At 43.3% G+C, this 19,380-nt stretch overlaps 1 protein-coding gene across 1 annotated transcript in view; it reads right to left on the bottom strand.

Moving 5' to 3' along the window:
* Positions 1–19,380, bottom strand: part of LOC146174264 (neprilysin-1-like) — a 181,257-nt gene that overhangs the window by 23,377 nt on the left and 138,500 nt on the right. Inside the window, exons 11-12 of the mRNA XM_084585364.1 lie at positions 17,305–17,414; positions 16,319–16,377 (exon numbers count right to left, since the gene is read on the bottom strand). Of these exons, the coding sequence (XP_084441490.1) occupies positions 16,319–16,377; positions 17,305–17,414 (169 nt within the window). The remainder of the gene's footprint in view (positions 1–16,318; positions 16,378–17,304; positions 17,415–19,380) is intronic.

Here is a 19,380-nt window from a genome sequence, read left to right on the forward strand (position 1 = left end):
AGTCATTATGGCGGTGTGGATCGTGGCTCTACACTATGGCACCTCTATCCCCCTCTCTTCTTTCACTGCCACCTTCCTCCCTTCCTTTACGGCGTGGTACATGTGTCCGCAGATAATTGTGACAGATACTGCGGCTTTTTCATCCTCTAAATCAATTTAAAATGCGGCTGATGGCTGCTGTACTGTCTCCTCCTAGACATCTGTGTCTACCTCTTTTTGCTGTTTAGCGCGGCGTACGAGCAAGCGGCAAATGAAAGGTGCCGCACGGACGCCTGGATCTAACACCCGGCGGGGTTAGCTTTTTATATGCCTGAATCGCCTGGTGACTTCATGACCTGCCGTGACTGTACATCGCGCGTCCCTGTCGAACACAACCAGCATTTCATTGAACGCGTCAAAGTTCACCGGCGTTCCATAATTCATTTTACAGGAAAGGCAAGGCGCGTATCTGTCACTCGCGGAATCCCGCTATTATCCTGACAGTGGACAAAGAGTGTTTCACGATCCTATGCGGTGCACGACTGTTCCGGCGAAGTACTTGTGTGTACCATTAGAGCAATATAAGAAAAGCAGGGAGTTGTGGAACATCACAACGAAAAAGACTCAGCAAACGGTGGATAGAATGAAAGGGTGCGACCTCTCAGTGTTCGCTCGTGCAAGTGTCTGTAATTTGTTTTTCGTTACCAAAATTTCGTATTTGCTGCAGATTTTCTGATTTTCCCGCTTAAATGTACAGAACCTGCATATAGTATTTGCCTGAATATAGAAGAGTGTATATGGACCAATACCAACGAAAATTGGGTTAGCGATCATAAATTATCCAAACACAGGTAAACTTCACGGAGTACAGTGGACCCCAATATAACGCTACAATCACCAACTGGCACAAGTTCAGAGAACAGACAACTTATGACTAAGAGATCATCAGCTTACAAAAATGGGCAAGGAGATTAAAAAAGCCCATAAGAACACAACGGAAGTCACGTCCACGAAAGATTTCCCAATTGTAGACGCACACTTACTCCATCTATGGGACGCACGCAGGGGGATTACCAAACGATGAAGAAAGCACACGTATAACAGAAAAGTCAAACAGAGAATTGCGCAAATCAATAAAGAAATCAGCAAATACGCCCTTAAACTTACGCGCAATAATTTGAACAGGATTTTCGAAAGTTTAAATGAAACTCTTAGCAGTGCGAAAACGTGGGCATTGCTAAGACACCTTATTGACCCGAAAAACTCAAAAAGAACACAGCAAGACACTAAAAAGGATTGCGCATCAGTTCCGAGAAACAGATTAGCAAGTCATCGAGCACGTTTCGTCAAACTACTTGGGAAGCACACACACCACCATACCCGATACAATACACACGAGAGAACAACTAGAAGCTAGACGCCAAAATAACAACACACGAGGAACATGCTGCGGCCAGATCATTTCTCAAGAATACAACTCCAGTCAAAAATCAGATTACCAATGCGATAAACAAAGACCTAAATGACACGCAAATCCAGATACTAACGAATTTTATCAACAAACACTAGGACCAAGGTACAGTTCCCGAGGAATGGAAATACGCGGAGATCATAATGGTCCCCAAACCTGGCAAACCACCTAGCCTGGATAATCTCCGACCAATTTATCTGCCCTTTTGCGTGGGGAAGCTTTATGAAACTGTTCTTAAGATTGCCATCATACGCCTCTAGCAGCAAGTTTGATGATCTGGGCATACTTGACTCCCAAATCAGAAGACCTAAACAAACCAAGACTGACCGTGCTCTCCTTACGAAACTTGGATATACCCTTTAAAACGACACTAGAGCAGAAACCACAAATATCGCAACCGACATCACGCACACTTTCACGGTCAGACCACTGCCCAGAAATATGGACCTTGTCAATCACAACGACCAAAGGAATGCAAGAGCCAAATCCCTTGAACACTTGAACACACATATATTGTGATGTACGTCGACGCATCGAGGTACAAAGGCAGAGAGGCGACCGCAGGCGCGGTCACTGACTGAGGAGGCAAGCTCATATACGGCACAAGCATACGAACCGAATGCATCCGCACAGCGGAAGAGGTGGCAATAGCCCTAGCAATCTCGGAAGCAAACCGAGGAAAACACAGTTGCTGGATAGTCTCGGACTCGCAAGCCGCCTGTCGAACCTTCAAAAACAACAGGATTCATCGCATAACAAACAAATTCCTAGCTGACCGGTCAGAAGGAACAGATCCAAGTAGGCAACACACGATTGTTTGGGTCCCCGACGCTGGGGTGGAGGGTAACATTAGATTAGATGCCGTCGTCCGAGGTTTCACTAGCCGGGCAGCGGAGCCATCGGTAAAGCCTGTCACAACACCGGAAACATATGGGGAAACCATACCATAGTGTAGGGAGAGGCGTAGAAAGTACGCACTTCTACAGGACACACTAAGCCGAGAACAAGTCACTACACTTAGCCGCCTACAAACAAACACATATCCAAACAGAACCATGTACCACAAGATATAGCCAACACAATACAAAAGCAAATGTATCTGGTGCAGAGACACTGCTACACTATACTACACAACATGAGGATGTAGGGCAAGCCCCATAATGCCTAAACCAGGTAGCCCTAGTCCTGAGCTGTGGGAGAACCTCCTAGCCGACTCGGACGCACAGCATCAGCTCATGCTGGTGCAGCGGGCCAGATGCGCTGCTGAGGCCAGGTGTCTCTTGGACAGAGGACTGCCGACTACTGCTCTTTCCTTACCCACTACCCCTAACCTCAATTTTCCGCAATAAAGTTAATCAATCAATCAATCAAATCCCATGAAAATGAGTGGCCCTGGTCTTTCGAAATTATTTCTGAAACAAGTTGTATCGCGATTTCTTTTTTTGCTAGGCTGCGTTGTTGTTGCTGTTGCGACTGAAAGAAGAGGGAAAACAAAATGCCTGCTACTGTCTCTGTAGCTAAGCGAACTCCGCTGCCTCGTACTTACAGAAGAGTTGTGTTGTGGCTGAAGGAAAAAAGAAAAGAAAATGCACGGGCCTGCTACTGTCTCTGTAGCTGAGCCAACTCCGCTGCCTCTTACGGACAGAAGAGTTGTGTTGTGAATGTACGAAGAAGGAAAAGAAAATCCACGGGCCTGCTACTGGCTCTCTAGCCGAGCCATTTCCGCTGCCTCGTGGAGACAAAAGAGAAAATAGAGAAGAAAGAAAAGGAAGGCGGAGAGAAAGAAGCGCCGTAACAACAGCCGTCGTCCACCACCAAAGCGGTGGTGGGTGCAATGCCAGCCTACAACAGATAAAAATACGGTGGCAGGCTAGCCCCCCCCCCCCCCCCGCAAGCGGCGGTAACCTACCTGCCCCAGCCCCAATGCAGACAGAAGAAGAGAAAATAGAGAAGAAAGAAAAAGAAGAGGAGAGAGAGAGTCGCGCGTTGCAACAGCCGTCAGCCACCAGCGAAAGGGTAGAGGGTGCAATGGCGGCCTACAACAGATACACATTCGATAGTAGGCAAGTCCCCGCCGCAAACGTCGGTGACCTACCTGTCCCAGCCCCATCAGGGCCAGGAGCAACCACCCTCCTGCACCTTTTGTAGCCTAACCACCTCCGCTGCCTAGTGCGGACAGAAGAGAGAATAGAGAAGAAAGAAAAGGAAAAGGGGTTTAGCAACCCAAGACGGCTTCCACCCTAAGGGAGAGGTTCGCGCCGGTGCTAAAGGTTCGTTGGATAATGCACGCAAAACTGTTAGCCCAGACAACCTTTAAAATGTCTGATGTAGATGTACTGATGACATCTGGTCAAAGCAACCGTAACAGGGGTGTAACGCAAAGCGGCTGTGCCGAGAATTTGTTAAATTTGTTTTGAGGGAGTGGACCGGCGTGGACTAGTGCCCTGACATTGGAAAGTCTGTTGATTTCCGTCCGGTTGTTGCTAAATGATAACCCTCTTCCCGACGAAGCTGGTAAAGTAGACGACGACACCGCAAGGGGTTACAAGACCTTCTTGCTTCACGAGACCATCAGGGTGACCGTCTGCGACGCTGTGGAGGACTGCCTCTAGGTCACCTCTCCCTTTCCCCCGCTTGTTGCGCACAATAATGCAGATTCGCTTAGGTAACGTGATACCGGAATTTGTTCTGTCTAGTTAACCGGCAAGAAATCGCGCTGTCACTCAGTATTTAAGAGAAGTAGTTTTTGCCTTATAAATTGTGCGCGCCCATTTTTCGGTTGAGTATAGTAAAAATCGCAGGGTTCTTCTTCTTCTTCTTCTTTACATCTTCCGCACCTCTCCAAGGTAGGTGCTCCTCGATTAGGCGGGCGACGTGCAATTCACACGCAAACACACTGAGACGAAGGCCAACGAACTTGTAGTAACAAAACGAACATTAACTTTATATAACAAGAACACGAAGCACAGGGTACAGATAACTTATTCACACGAGGCAGAGAGGCGACACACTTTACAAAAGAGACAAAGAATAACCCACGGCAATACGAGCGCATCACTCTTTTTAACGACTCCTCAGTCGGGGCCTGCCTGCTACGCTATCTCCATCAACGACTAGCCTCAGCACAAGAGCCAGAACCGTGAGTAACTGCGCGGCGCGCTCTTAAATACCAGCGCTGAACCTTCTAGATGCGGAGGAGGAACGGAAAACAGCTTAGCGCTGCCAAAGCTATGCCTTCCCCCCCCCCCCCCTGGCTTTCTGGAGAGGCCTCTCGAACATGGTCAACACGGGCGGCCCTCCCGCGAGAAGCGAGGAGGAGGGCCGGGACCGTGCGGAGGATGCAGGCTTGACTCCGCGCATGGCGACAAGGGCGAGGAGGCGCAGCACGGTGGCCGAGATGACGCAATCGGTCGCGTCGATTTCTCGTAGCTTGGGGAAGCTTCCATCGCCGTTTTCTGCGGCGCGCGCCCCAAAACATTAAAAAAAGGGCCACCGCGGCCTTACAAGTATCTTAGTACTGTACCCAGGAAAAAATTGTATAAGTACTTGCTCAACCTGTTGGTACCCGTACCCTTATACCGATTCAGATACTTTGGAGGCCCATGACAAGATGTCCTAAATAGAGTTAGGAAGATGCCGGTTAAACCAACCGTCAAAACGTTGTTCTTCAAGATTTACTCTGGTACTCTTCCCGCAAAAAAACGGCTTAATGATAAATTATATTCGTATTTTGGACCCTCAACTGCACAATCTGTAAAAAACAGAAGCCATCGATCTCATCTTATAGACGGCTGGGATCGTGTTTTTCACTTGAATATATTACTAACAACTTTAAAAAAATCTACCCATTAATCCTTACGGCATCCGGTTTCTGCCCGTACAAACTGATGAGGTCCCATATGATGTGATTATGGTGCTGGGCCTCCACAGCGTTTGGAAAACACGAATGCCAGCTATTTACGCCGAAGAATATGTACGATCAGTTAGGGACAACTTCATTGAAAGCGTCACACTTCTCAGAGATGTTCTGCGCAGTCAGCCTGAGCAGCCTCATTGGATGGATGTGACCAATGGATTGATCAAAATGAAAAATTTTTAATACATCGCTTAAGCCAAAGGTAGACTAGTGAGTTTTATGCCTGTATGTACTGTTGTGACCGGCAATAAAAAAAAAATCCGGGGCGTGGCGCGCGGTTGATAAAGCACTGGGATCCAAAACGGCTGGGGATCGAAGGTATGGAAGTTCGATTCCCAGTCGAGACAAGATTTATAATTTATTTTTAAATTTCGCTCTCAAATCGCGCAGTGTGACGCCACGACCATTTCGGCCACTTTAAAAGCGTGACATTTTTGTCGACAACTCCTTCTTACAACAATGAGGCTTTAAAGGCTTCCCTTACAATGGGAACAGAGCAGCGGAGACGCCCGAACAGAGAAAGGAACGCCTTGCCGAACGGTGATGCCAGACTGCCGAGCGTAATAGATGGAGCATAGCTACCGAGATAAGGCTTATTAAAGACTTCTGTCAACGGGAACCAATAAAAGGGGATCTAAAGGCGCGTCGTCACTGATCACTTCATTCTAGTTTGCGAAAGTGCCTCTGTTGCCTGGAAATTTGAGTTAGAGTCTGTGAACACTCCTTTTCGACACATGTGTAGTGTGTGCTAGAGACTGTGGCACCAAACGGACTTGACACCAGTGAGTAATACAATGTAAGAGACTGCGTTTGAAGATTGCAAATTTCAAATACTGCACAGACAAAATTGAGACAGCTGCATGTTACTTCACAGATCATCGGGCAGTGTTCGTCTTTGTCAAGTAAAACGAATAAAAGATGTGTGTACCGAACGTCTCTGATTGCTAAACATACATGACCACGAGCTCGGCCAGGATAACGTACCCCTCGCTATGTATATTCTGGCATAGCTGAGCTAAACTACTGCCAATATGATTGTATGTCAGTTCGAGCGGACAACCTTTTCAGACATACTGTCCACGCCACTCATAATCCAAGAAATGTTCCGCGTTGGAATATTTGAAACAAGGCACGCTCAGAATTCTATATCAAATTTCCTCGGTTTTCTGTCAGAACAAAGCTATCAAAAAAAAAAAAAAAAAAGCGGCAAGCTACAGCCGCGAACATTCAATACAGGATTGTGCTTTAAGCTTTTTCTAAAGTAAAATAATAATTATTGCCGCAATATTCAAGAATAATATTTTGGATCAAACTCAATCATGCAAAAATGCTCGTGAACTTGATACAGCGTTTTAATCTTTATTTAGATTTATGACATATCAGACAAATATTTAGACATGAATATATCGACAATGTTTCAACAATTCAATGCATTTTTTCCGCACGATAATAAGAAACTCATCTATAATTTGTATGCACTATGCTCGTTTTCTGTATTGTCCTAGTATATAACATTTAATATGTTGTATGCAATGCCTGGAAGCCAGCAGGGAAATTTCTGGTTGCCTTGGAGTAGTGTAGTCATCATCATCATCAGCTTGACTATACCCACTGCAGGGCGAAGGCCTCTCCCATATTTCTCCATTTAATCCGGTTCTGTGCTAGCTGCATCCACTCGACCCCTGCCAACTTCTTTATCTCATCCGCCCACCAAACTTTCTGCCACCCCCTGCTACGCTTTCTTTCCCTTGGAATCCAGTTTGTTATCCTCAACGATAATCGGTTATCCTCTCTTCGTACTACATGTCCTGCCCATGTCCATTTCTTCTTCTTAATTTCCACTAGAATGTCAGTGACTTGAGTTATTTCTCTGACCCACTTTGCACGTTTCCTATCTCCTAATGTTACCCCTACCATTTTTCGTTCCATAGCCCTCTGGGTTGTCCTCAACTTAAGTAGAACTCCCTTGGTTAGCCTCCACGTTTCAGCGCCATAGGTGAGTACAGGTAAGATGCAACTGTTATATACTTTCCTCTTTAGCGATGTATAGTGTAGTATTGTAGTCTAGTGTTGTATTGTAGTGTAGTAGTGTAGTATTTCATGCTAACTGCGATCTTGTATTCGTTATATATTTTTGCAAATTGGTTTCACTGCAAAAGAATTTCATACAATGGAAGGCCCTAACCCTAGGAAAAAAACAAGCTTTAGCCATATCGTCCACACCACCTTGCGGGAGCCCTTACTGGCTTTCACAAACCAACATAAAATTCTTTGAGATAATATGTGCACATTGAAAACTACCACCGCTCGAAACCTGTGAACTTACCCAACCATAAAACAGCATTTTCATTAAGGAGTTCGAAAGTTATAAAAGTTTTGTCAATAGCCAAGCATAAGCTGTAAAAAATGTCGCAACTTAATGTTTTGTTACCGAAGTCCAAGCGGCGTAATCCAATAGCTGCTGACAAGGGGCGTGTGCAGATGTGCAGTAAATACGAGGCCTAACTGATGCGTTACGCTAACCGCCACAACGACAACTGTTCTAAGTCAAACAAGGCGATGGAACGTTTATGTTCCCCATGGATGTGCTTGGTCCGAGGTTTTGAGGAGCAAGAACGTTATCTCCCGCATATATTATACCGGTTGTCCAAGCAAAATTTAGGCAAGATATAGGAAATAAAACATTTCAGGCAGGCCACAGAAACCACTTGTATGTAGCTGCAAGTCACCTGGCGCACCATACGTAATTTTTTATTTTGCAATTAACGAATGAGTAAATATAATTTTTCTACCTTACAATTATTGTCTTTTGACAATAAATGAAATTTGCAAAGTTGGACAGCACCTTCTGAATAATAAGAATAATGGTGTTCTGAACCGTGATTTGATGGAACGAAATCAGCTGTGGCCGTGACTCGACGCACCGGTTCATGCGGTGAGCTGGCTGCAACTTGCGCTGTTACGTGCTACGACTGCCTGAAGTGGACGGAGGAACCATTGCAGACATATTAGCCTGTCACTGCAACTACCCCGTGTAACTACGGCCACAGCTGATTTGGTTCACTCCAACCCCGGTTGAGAGCACCACAATCGTTGCGCGCAAATCCGCCAGTCACGTGATATTTTTGCATTTCGTTGGTTTTCATTAGAGCATGGAAAAAAGATAGACGTGAGGCTATCCTTAACTGAATTAAATAGACTGGGGTTTCAGAAGGTGCTCCTAAACTTTGTAAATCACATTTTTGTCTGAATACAATAGTTAGTAAACTAGAAAAAATATATTATTAACAATTAGAATAATATAAAACAAAAATTACCAATAGTGCGTCAGCTGCCAGACCGCTGTATATAAGTAGTTTCTCTGGCCTAATATAAATGTCTTATTTTTTATCCCTTGGCTAAAATTACCTTGCACATCATTTCAGTGTTTCGGATTTCTACACAGATAGAATTCCAGATACAGTGTTTTTAATTAGCTTCACTCCCCCTCTGACAGGAAGCGGTGAGTGTACCATACATGTATGATGTGAATTTCTTCAAGCTTCAAGGATTACAAGGCTTTGCCTTAAGCCTATTTTAGGCACATTTTTTCCGTTACTAAATATGCACAGTACGTTTATATTGAGCATTGAAAGTCAACATGAGCGATGAATACAAGACTAGATCGTAATGCATAACGTGTCTATAGTTATGCAGTCTTTCTTGATGTCCCTTTTTATCCTGAACAAAATGTCCGCACCTCAAAATGCAGTGTGCTAATAAATCATTCCGTAGCGGAATTGCATCTAATTTATTGTTAAGTAGGAGTGGTTCAAACTTAATATATATTGTGGTGATAAGTATATTCAATGTTACCTAAAGTTTGGAAAGAACAACAAAACTGAACAAAAGCGCGCACTATAAGTAACAATAACAGCAATTTTTTTCAAAAAAAGGTCTGTCTGTATATGCTCTTTCTAATGAACCAAGAAAATTATAGAAAATATTTCACATTCATATCAATAATAATATACTGCTGCACAATATCTAGACGCAACATGTATGTCAAAAATTTTACCCTAGACAAAACATGATCTTTAGATATTTTAGTGTCGGCTTTTTTGTAGGGTTTAACGTGCCAAAGTTACGCAGGCTATGAGAGACGCCCGATGGAGGACACCCGAAATATCGACCTCATGGCGTTTTTTTAACGTTCACTGACATCGCACAGCACACGGTTGACACTCCGTTTCGCCTCCATTGAAACGCAGCCGCCCGCAGTATGGTTCGAATGCGGGTACTCCGCCACAGTATTCAGGCATCTTAACCACTGCGCCACAGCAGCGGAGCTTAGTTCAGTTTAGTTTATCTAAAATATTAACAATACAATACAGCATTGTGAAGGTGCCGGGCCAAAAAGGGGAGACATAAATCCTCTGACCATGCCCCTGGCACCGTAAAGGGGCATAACATAAGGAGAACAAACAAGGTACAAAATTCATTTGCAAAATCAAACTATAATTACACCTATAGATTAGATGAGAGAAGAAATGAGAAAACACTGACAGTGCAGTAACAAAACAAACATATCCAATTTGCATTAGACAACCGCGATTATTTCACTGAGCATAAAAAGAAGTGCACTTATTGAATGGACAGAAAATAGGACTTTGAATGCTTCCATTGTCCTAACTGTTCACTTAACGAAGAATAGCCGTTTAAGACGTCAGGAACATGCCATGGTAGTAACTCATACCATAGTTGGTCCTGAGTTTGGTTTCCTTAAACTGAACATGCCTGAAAAAGTATGTCGGTTGTGTAGCTGTATATGTGTAAAGAAAGCGTTCGTGGTCAGCATAATAATCACAGAAGATAGGTTCTGATAACTGTTGGTCGAAGAGCGTCCTATAGTCCGTATTCTGTTTAGTTTAAGTCAACTTCAATAATATCAAATTTGAATAAGTTTGCAATAATATAATCCCCCTTTTCTAATTAGATGGAAGTAATTGTCACACCCTATATGCGTAAGAGCGCGAAAGTAAAAGTCTCTAACATATACAGGAAGTAAAGCACAAAATCTATTTAGCACGCATTAAGTGCTCGATAAGTTATTCTTAGCATGATGTTCAAGCGGAGTCCAGCGAGCATTTTGATAAGCGTTACACCAAAAAACATGAGTTTAAATAACCCTCTGCAGGAAATGGGATTTCAATCCCATGTTGCCATGATGCTTTGCTGACCGATTTGTTGCCAAACAATACGTGCATTTAGTTTTATCTATATTCCGACGTAGACAATTTTTATCAATCCATCGGGAGAGATTCTCAAGTCACAAATTCATATTAATTTATAGTGACGAGAGTTCGCCCGACGAAAAAAAAAAAAGAACTCATATCTACGGCGTGAATAAATATATCTACCGTATATGCTCCAGAAACAGTATTATTGGTGTATAAAAGAAACAAAATTGGCCCTAGTTTTGAAGCCTGAGGGATGTCACACCTGCAGTGTTGAAGCCTGCTTTACTAATACTTATGAACTGAGAGCGATCTGTCAGATAGCTATGAAATAAAGGGAGCGAAATGCCTGTAACACCGTTATCTGCCAATTTCATAAGACATATAACATGCTTTAAAAGAATAAATATTTTACTGAAGCATAGGAATACGTCATTTGTGTGCATCTGATTTTCTGCAATCGCAACTAGGTTATCTCTTACAGTAAGTTAAGCCGATTCAGCAGATTTTCCACTCTGAAATTCGCACTGCCTTGGGGATTTTAGGTTGTGCGCCCGGTGGTAACTATTCTTGAAATAATTACCTTCGCAGCTATTTTAGAAAATATTTGGAATACGAATATTGGTCCCTAATTATTTATGTCACAAAATGTGTCGCCTTTATGTAGCACAGATACTTTAGAAACATTTATATTGTCAGGAAATATACCTGAACTTAAAAAGTGACTTCTATGAAGTAGCAATTTCTCTGGATGGCCCGTGTGAAGGGTAAAAAAAGGATTATATTTTTGCGTGTTAAAAATGTGGAAATATTTTTCACAGCGAGGGAAAAAGTAGTTCGTATAGTAATATATTTCAGTGTAGTTCAAAGTGATCCTTGACCGCTACCCACATTACTTATGTTAATAAATTTGATACTATTTGCGGAGCTCACAGCGTTAAGCGTTCGCTGTTAAAGGTTTATTTGAATGAAGTCTGCGAAAGTGGACGACAGTCATTCTGGGCGGGAGTAGAAAAAAGTGCATAAAAGTATGATTTATTGCTGAAGTTAACAATGCTGCCGGTAACCTAATTTGGGTCATATGCACCTCTCCGCACATTCGTCGATAGTCCCTCCTTCTTTCTTCCTCTCCTTTTGTGTTTCCTTATTTATTCCTGAGCCGGAAATAAAGCGTTGTCTTCTATCTCTGGCAATCAGCCTGGATTTCGTAGCGCAGCTGCCGTCGCTTGGCTAGTACAGTATAACTTTGGCTATGAGTATTATATTGCATCAAGGAAGCCAGTATATATGTCCAAGGAAGACATTGAAATTTTGGAACTATGCTGGACAGAATGATAAGAGACCGCATTGTGTTCGGCGTCAAATATAAGAATAGGAAGAAGAAGCTCCTAGCGAATAATGATCTGAATGTTGAAGAAGTCGAAGCTCTTGTCCTTGCCACAGAAAGCGCTGAACGCGATTTGCAAAGTAATGTTAGGCGCGAACGAGCGAGTCTGTTAAAGCTCTCGGCTCAATACGAGTCGCGCGCAGTCACAGAACGGTATGCATGATGATAAGACCATTGTTTATTGAATAATCGTGCGCAAATGTTTCAAGTGTGCACAGCCAGGGCATTTAGCGAGAATATGGGCAGTATGAAACAAGCAGAATGCTAGCAGGAACGGCACAGGCGACAGACACCTGAGAGAGTGATTGCAGCGCGTTGTAAATGTGGTCCTTGGCCACCAGGCTTTCTATCATACCCCTATCAGTAAATTGTTTTCGTGGAAAGGCATCGAAATGAAAAGCGACTTCGATACCAGCTCCCCTTTTGCGTCATTTGCAAAAGCATTTACAAATCGAACTCCCATCGATGGCCACAACTACAAAAGTTATAAGTACAGTTATAAGTGCTTTCACATAAAGTTGGCGCTTCTCGGTACAGTGAAAATAAGTGTCTTATGGAGGTACTACAGTACATTGCAGTCTAATCATATTAGACTGCAATGACCTAGTCTTTTCCGTCAGAACCTGCGGAAAAATTTACAAACGTGCGCATTCAGGTGCTGAGCATGTGTTCGGAGCCACCCTTATCACAACAAGCCTGGAAAAACGTGATGAAGCTGCTTAAGCAATACTTTGACCTTTCTCTTGAGAGTGCTCGTTTAATAAAAAGTCCGCTAGCCTGACTGCACATCAATACTAAGAAAAAAGCCATGTCCTTCAAGGCAAGCAACATTCATTTTGCATTTCGTGATAAAGTGTCTAAGATGTTTGACAGATTAGACTCTGCTGGCATAATATTTCGAGTTCCTCATTCCGAATGGGTAACACCCATCGTGCCATTTTTGAAGAAGGACGGAACAGTGCGCATTTGATTGGGCTTCAAGGTAGCATGAACCCTGTGTGTGACGTTGAAAAGTACCCCTTGCTTGTCATCGACAACATTTTTGCAAACCTAAGTAGAGAACAATATTACATTTTAGACTTCCGTGATGCTTAAAATCAGGTCGAGCTACATGAAGACTCGAAAGAATTAGCAGTGGTAAACACACGAAAGGAGCGCTTCTCCTATAGCGGAGTACCTTTCGGCATCGCATCAGCTCTAAAGATATTCCAACAGAAATTTATATTGCTGCTGCAAGGGATAAAAAGAACTCAGGCTAATCAAGAAAATGCCCTGATACTTCAGAGAACCGGTGGTGAAAACGTCAACCTTCAAGCTGTGCTACCGCGTTTCTGCGAAAAAGGTATCAAACTTTGTTCCGATAAGTACATGGCTGGTGAACGATCAGTAACGTTTCTTGGCCATCTCAATGATGCTGAAGGACTGCACTCGCTCGAAAAGCACGTCGATGCAATCAAGCGAGCCCCTTTACTGCGAAATGTTGATTAGTTGCGATGCTTTGCGGGAATGGTTACCTTTTACAATAATTGTTTGCCAAATCTTTCTGCTATGGTTGCACCATTGTGCAGCCTTCTTGAAATAGGTGCAAAAAGTTTTTGTCACGAAACAAAAGATGCGGAATTTCAGACGGCCAAGGCTTCTTTGTTTTCAGCAACAGTGCTAACGTACTTTAATCTGCAGCTGGAGTTGATGTTGGAATGCGATACTTCGCCTTGCTGCCCATTTCCACCGAATAAATGACGAAGACAGATCCAATCGTTTCCGATCGCGGACGCTCAGCTAAGTTGAAAGACAACCACAAATTGAGAGAGAAGCTTGAGCCATTGCATTTGGCGTGACATCATTTCCTGATTATCTGCTGGGACGTGAGTCAAAGCTTGTAACAAACCACCGCCCCTTGTTGGGTCTTCTTACACAGGGTCGTCAAACTTCGTTCATGACTGTCGTCCTAAATCTGCGCTGGGAGATTTCGCTAGGGCACGCAAGTAATTATGTGTAAAGCTAGAAAACAGACGCTAACTTCTGACGCCCAATTCGCTTCATTATCCGATTCGCTTAATCAGCCGCAAGCGTAAACCGAAGATCTGTCGGAGATGGAGCTTGTCGGGAACGAAAGGTACCTGTTATCGATTTCCCATCAAGCTGTGGCAGCAGATGACAGTTTTTTGCAAGCCATATGCAGGTGCGTGACTGAAGGATGGCCCTTCGTCGAGCAAAGCAACAGCAGGAAAATTGCAGTATTCCGGAAAAGGTGACATTAGTTGTCTGTCGAGGAAGGGCTGTTGTACTGGGGGCATCGTGTCGTGATATCAAGTTCAGCGCGTGAGTGTTGAAAAAGGTGCACGAGGCCTAGTGTTTGGTGGCCTGGTTTAAATCAAAACATTCGTAGAATATTCTCAGATTGTCAAAGCTGTTTGCAGGTTGTGACCATGCATCTGCACGGAATCCCGTCAACTGGCCGATGTTTCGAGATGTGGTGGTTGCTGCATGCCGACTACGCATGGTATATTGTAAACAAGATGCAGTTGGTAATTGTCAAAGCACAAAGCAATTGTATTGAAGCCATTCCAGTGCCTCGAGCAACCGCTAATGCCACTGCCAATTGCATGCGAATCTTGTTTAGCAGATTTAGATTTCCACGCACCATAGTTATGGATAACGGTACGCTCTTTACCGGGTCAGAGTTTGCTCTATTTGTGCAGAAAAAGATCGAGCATATTCGTACCTCGCCTTATCCCTTTCAAAGTAATGGTTTCGCATAACGCGCCACGAGAACTATAAAAGAGGACTTGAAGAAAATGACTTGTATCGAGTTGGCAACTACACTGGCGAGAATTCTTTGTATGTACAGAAATTCACACAAAGCTTCAGTGTTTTTCCCGTCCTAACTTTCAGGATGGCATTTGCGTGCCAAACAACAGATGTATTTCCTCCCAGGATATGAGACATAATGGGTGTATAATCACCTTGATGGGTGATATGACACCCATTATGTGGTCCGGCAGTTGAGATACTGAGTTAGCGGAGTTAGTCCCTCGAGTTCTTAGCGGACCATGCGAGTCATGTTATTTTGGTTGAAAAACTGTTGGAAGGTCTTAAGACCATCACATGACGTGCTAGCAACACCCGTATTCGGCAGCCGTTCAACACTATTATATAATGCGCCTTTGTTTCGCCTTCTCCAAGCGACGGCACGTCGATAGAAGAGTGTCAACCCTGGAACAGTTCGTTCTTAAACATCAGAAGGCTCAAGCGAAGTCCTTGAATCATTTGAGTACGTGGCCTACGTTATCAGCTTCATACACTGTTTGGTCCACTTTGCAAGAAAGACATATATGAACTTGACAACACTCTGAGCGTGAGGCGAGCTCTTTCTTGGGCAGCGAATTCACGTGTGATGGATTTTTCAGAGGCCGGGCGTCTTCTGCCTAGACATATCTCAAGAAATCAGGATACCTTGACTGTTCAAAGACGCTAGCGCGGATCTCGCCAATTAACAATGACATTCGAGAGCTGCAGCTTCCCATGCTACTTGCAATGATTTAGCATTGCTTGCCTCCTGTTGTCATTGCTGTCACGTTTGTATGTTGCCAGGCAGTCGCCCACGTCAACATTCTCGGTACCGCAGGTCCCTCCCGCGCAAAGGGGATGGGGCCGTGGCGATAGCTGGAAACATGTCTAGAGAGGTACCGACGCAGCGGCGGCTGCGGAGGTCTCTACTGTGGCACAGGGTGAAGTGGTGTTACTTTAATCAAAATTTGTGCCAGAGTAGGGTACCTAAGCAGAGTCTTCCATTTAACTACAGATGATGACTGCTGAAACCCACGCAACCTCAGCGCCGTTGTTGTCAGGCCGCCTGTGGCACCTGATCGTACTGTTGCCGATGTGCGACGTGCCACTAGATAACAATATTTTCAGTTTGTTGCAGAAATCTGCAATGAGCCCTCTTTTAGCGTGCACCAAGTTCAAAGATCTTCGCATATTCAATGTACTTATACTGAGGGTTTCTAGATGTGCAGATGCAGTTTGAATTAGTGGCGATTCTTCTAGTAAATTAAGCGTATAGGATTGTCTGTATAAATTTTCTGGCTGATCGATATATTCAAATTTTTTCCTGCTTATACATTCTATTTCATGCCTTTATGCTTATGTAAATGCAACCAGCATCGGGCTAAAATTTGGCGTGGTAAGCGCTTGCGCGAAGTAGAAATCGTACTTGGTAAATTATATATATGTCTCAGTAGTAAATTGTTCAGGATGCTTCAGTTAACACACAATCAAATTGCTAAACATATCAAATATTCTTTCCGCTTGGATTCCATAAAAAGCTGTTAATGTGAACTACTTACCTAAGGATATATAGAACTCAGAGTACCTGCCATCTATTGCTAGAGATGACACTGGCCATCTGAAACGGTAATAAGCAATTTCCTGTTTGCTTTCTCTTCATAGGATGCAGACAATTGTCGAACACAGTGCGTGGCACTCGCTATATAGCAATCTAAGAACGTTAAGGACAGAGAATATTTGATTAAGTAAACCAGTCATAATTCACCATTATTGTTTTTTCAGAGTGCAGGAATCGGCGGTTGCTTATTCATGCATGCCTTGGCTTCAAGACAAAACCACTTGCTTATCTGGCCGCTACAACATCTTCAACAGCATGCTGTTCCAATGAGTGAAAAGAGAAACAGCATGAACTCCTTGCGGAATACTGTTGTGAAGAAGCTACAGCTGCTTTCCTGCCTTCCTGCAGTTTGAACCTTCTGCAAAGGTTCAAACTGATCTGCGTTTACAGTATAGGAATTTTTTCAACGCTTCAGCTAACTACAACCGATAGGTTTTCGTCGAAGTTCAGACCTAGAAAACTGATTTGCAAGCTTATGCTCAACGTAACAGATGATTAGAACATAAAGTGAATTTGTAAATAATTCCAAAAATCAAGCTCAGAGTCTTAAGCTGCCTGTAATTAAAGGCTGACTCATCTGCAATATGCAATATTCCCTTAAAGCTTTGCAAGATTCTGAATATATAGCTGCGAATTCTAAAAATTAGAAATTGAATAAGCGGTGATCCGTGATAGGGCCTCGCTATAGCACAACACGCCCCTTTGGCATACCAAGTTAACAGCAGGGGAAGCTTACAGTAAATGTTTTTCGCTGGAAGAATACTACCGCAGCACAGTGTAAGTTCGCCGCATGTTCTTGGTTTCCTAAGCAGGAGCAACTTGCATGGTTTGACGCCTTGTTCTTTTATGCTTATGGTTGAGGTTGAGGTAATATCTGTGCTTTTTTTTATTTCTAGTTACATCAACAATCATTTTTCTTGTACTCACATCTTGCTTTTGTCGTATTCCTCCTTATATAATCTCACAGTCTGCAGAAAATTATTCTCCTTTATGGCGTGGAGTTGAAGAAGAAGGGAGTCTTCAGCCGGCATCTTAACCTACCCAAATGAGGAATACCAATCATTAGCAAGTCATTTGAAACTCGTAAAACCATTCTCAAGCAGCGGTAAAGCCTAATCTTAAATACAAGTCGTTTTACTATATTGTTTATTTTGTACCTACAGACGCACGACACTGCGTCTTCAACGTCAATGCATCCAAAATTACAGAAGTATTATGACAGCTTTAAAGAAGATGCGCCACATCATTTCCTTTTCATTACCTGCAAATGCACTCAAATGCGTTGTTTACAGCGGCATGCGCTTCTCTGAATATTTGATATAATAAATAAAATGCAGAGGCCTCTCACTTCTACACCTATCATTAAGGCGAAAGTATTCCAGGCTTGTAGCTAAAATCTCGCTCACACGAAATTCCGCGGAGAGGTGTTTGCCAGACGTCGCGATAAGTCCTGACGCCGACATAATTTCCCCGTTCGCCCAGTTATACCTAATTCCTTTAAAAGGTCAGTTCTGTGTCTCATGTTGAGGTGCCTTGAAATACCGATGTCGCCGACAACGAAATCAACGAATGAAACAAGTGAGCGTATAACAATTACATAAACACGGAGTGAGAAGAGCGCGCTGTTTAAATTTGGCGCCTTAGACAGCGCAACGCAGTGCCATTCCAAATCCCGTTAGCGCTGCCATTATGACTTAGGACATCATCATCATTATCATCATTGCTGTAAAATATCTGTGTCGTGCGCTCAGTTTCTGCCTTATGCAGAAAAAGTTTATGTAGCTGTAACTCTGAAGTTGTTTTGAACAAAAACAAAACACAAATTCTCTAAAACCTACACTGCATCGTGTCTACGTGTAGCTTGAAATACGCCAGTGCCACTATCGATCCTATTGCGTTCACAAAAAAGCTTTACTCATGGCCTTTCCACCTAATAACTAAATAATTAACATCACTTTCTTTGTAGGCGTGCGAATGTTTATACCATGTTCAAATGGTGCGTATGCAATACTATGGCTCATCGGCAGTACCAAGCTTGCGCAGATGAATGGACTAGGAGTATTGTAGCAGTAGAACGTAGGCTCCATCTTTTTCATTTCAAGGTTAAATATTAGGAGTTAGATGACCTTGACGTTTGGAATTGTAGAACTGAAGTTTCCGCTGTAAAATTTATCAGAGTTGAAGTTTGTTCAGTTATAAATATTGTTACGAATTACGTGCAGTAATTCAGAAATAAATACTATACGAACTTGAGATGGAGCAGGCAGCACCCAGTGCGTCTTTTCTCTGTTTTCTTCTATGTTCTTGCACTGTTTTACGTGAAGAGACAAAATCAACTCGCCGAAACTGCTGTTTTACTCCACTTCCTGAAAAGTCCGTCTGTCTACTGCGACCAATTTATTTTCAGGCATTTCTATACTGCTAGCTGAGAAACGAAAAGCATGTTCGTTATATTTAACCCAGACTTCTGACATAAAAATGATCCGCATTACTCAAACAGAGCTCACGTATCAGTTGAAACTGTAGCCAATAATTTGCTTCAAATCTAATGTTACCGGAGACAAGCTTCCATACGGCAACTAAGAAAACCAATGGAATGTTCCCAAGGAAATGTTTCCAAGGGAATGTTTCCAAGGATGGTCCAGGTAAAAGTCGAGGTCAAGCTCGAAACTCAACTAATGAGGGAAGTAGTTTATAACGCGTGAGCAGCTGCATGGAGAGAGATGATCGCTGACGTCAATATCGAGTGCGCAGCCACGCCACGGACTGGGAGTAGGCCAATTACAAACTAAGACGAACTCCTTTACGTATCGCCGGAGTCTCTCTCTAGCCATAACAAAAAAAAAACTTCTGCTGAATAAAGAGCTTTAACATGTGTAACCGTGCTTTGATTTCGCTTCACACTAGGTTTAACCAAACCTAAACCACAATCTCTCTTTTTTCCGTTCCTTCGTGCCCCCCATATATTATCCAGTTGTCTTCATCCGGTTTTCGGTTAATCGT

Source organism: Amblyomma maculatum, chromosome 11 (assembly GCF_055883805.1).
Source record: "Amblyomma maculatum isolate TAMU_Amacu chromosome 11, ASM5588380v1, whole genome shotgun sequence".
In the NCBI taxonomy this organism is placed as follows: Eukaryota; Metazoa; Arthropoda; class Arachnida; order Ixodida; family Ixodidae; genus Amblyomma; species Amblyomma maculatum.